The following is a 1,793-nucleotide window of genomic DNA, read 5'->3' as shown; positions in this document are numbered from 1 at the left end:
TTGTCATGTGTACTAAACTAATGTGAAAAGCTTTGTTTACGAGCCGTAAAAGCAGATTACAGTAAGCAAATGGTGAACACATCAAAAATAGGTAGACAGAGGCATACAGGTTTTATTTGACAGGATGCGCAAGAGGCGAGAGCCAGATGAGGCACACCATCATTAGTTGAGTTCAGAGAGTTCATTTATCCGTCTGATAACGCCAGGAAGAAGCTATTCCTGAAGCTGATCAACTTCTGCCTGATTGAACAGATTGTAGACGATCATTACCGGATTTCAATCAGTCTTTGATAATGATGGTAGACCTTGTGCGGCAGAGACCAGCGAAATGGATTCCATGATGGAAACTTGCAATTCCAGGTTGTTAAGCTCCAGGGCGGTATACTTTCAATGATACATCTGTCGAAGTTGTTGAGGGACCTCATGGGCATGCAACATTTCAATCGAGTCGCCTGAGGAAGAAGAGGTGTTGTTGTGCCTTCTTGTCTGTTCCATCTCCGTGCAATGTCGAGGACACATGTTGGTTGTCGTCACTCCAAGTGACTTGATGCTCTTCAACCTCTCAACATTAGTTCTATGTGATGACATCGATGATGGGAGTGTTGATGCACTATTCTCTCAATAAAATCAAACCAGCCACTCTGAGAGCCCGCCATGAATACACTGTAATCGTGTCTCCTATGTGCTTAATACTCCCTGGCATGTGTGGAAGCTATGTGAATCTTGTAAATGTACAGCTCTGTCCAAGCTAACTATGTGCAGATAAGACGACAGAAAATTGTTGTTAGTGGGGATTTGAAAGGTAGTTTTCAAATATGACTTTGTTCTGGTTCGTGTGAGTGCTCGGACTCTTTAGTTTATATTCTCAGCTGCTCCGTGAAACAGTTGGGTGACAGTTTGAATCGTGGTTAACTTAGATTCCTATCGGTGCGATTTTAAATTTCTAACAGTACATGACAATAACACTGGATTTACCCAAACTCCCATAGAGAGCCCATCTATGATTCACGGATGTTTTTGTACAGCGGTGCGACTCTTTCTCTTCACTGTGTCATTCCTGAACCCGCAGTAGTACACGGCAGTGTCAGTCAGCTGCAGCCCAGTGATAGTCAAACTTGTGAATTTCTTCGAGGTCTGAAGTTCCATAGAGAAACGATCTTGTGCAAAATTTGCTTTATCATTAGAACCACGAGTATCTTTGAACAGAATAAAATCAGGCTGTGTGTCTGGTTGCTGTCGGTACCAGAATAGTACATAGTAGTTCGCTGTAGTTTCATAGGTACAACTTAGAGTAACACCGTATCCTTCTGTCCGAACTTCTGAGGAGAATGACTGAGTGACAGAATCTCCATGACTCAGAGCTGAAATGAAAAACAGAAATCAATTGGAAACTTAAGGCTGGGGTCAGTTTCACCTATGACTTGACGAAGAAACGTGGAATGTTCACAGTTACCTGATAGAATTGCTACCCACAGAACCGAGGTGCAGAGAAGCCGCATTGTCGCTGTCCTGTGTGAAATAGGGCACTCGTATATTTGAAGACACTGATTCTATAACCCCGCCCGCAGTTAAAAAATTGTCGTGTCACTGGACGTTCCCACCTCACTGCGTTGTGTGGGCGTTGATGCTATGTGGGCGGGAAGAAGACAGCAGACTGTGAATGAATTGACACATCCCTCGTTGGTTACAGTCACTGTACTTAAAATGGAGCATCGAGAACTCTGAAAGATTAACTTGCATTCATGATAAGAAATTCTCAAAAATCACTTAAGCGTTTACCCTGAAGACTCCTT

General features: G+C 43.1%; 1 gene segment (V, D, J or C); it reads right to left on the bottom strand.

The window, feature by feature from the left end:
• Positions 1-1,005: 1,005 nt before the first annotated feature.
• Positions 1,006-1,519, bottom strand: LOC109921027. The segment is given in 2 exon segments: positions 1,006-1,361; positions 1,454-1,519. Coding segments are annotated over 2 exon segments (402 nt in total).
• Positions 1,520-1,793: the final 274 nt, after the last annotated feature.

The sequence above is a fragment of the Rhincodon typus genome, chromosome 42, assembly GCF_021869965.1.
Source record: "Rhincodon typus isolate 14 chromosome 42, sRhiTyp1.1, whole genome shotgun sequence".
Taxonomy (NCBI): domain Eukaryota; kingdom Metazoa; phylum Chordata; class Chondrichthyes; order Orectolobiformes; family Rhincodontidae; genus Rhincodon; species Rhincodon typus.
The sequence above is the reverse complement of the archived record's forward strand: the minus strand, read 5'-3'. Positions and strand labels throughout refer to the sequence as shown.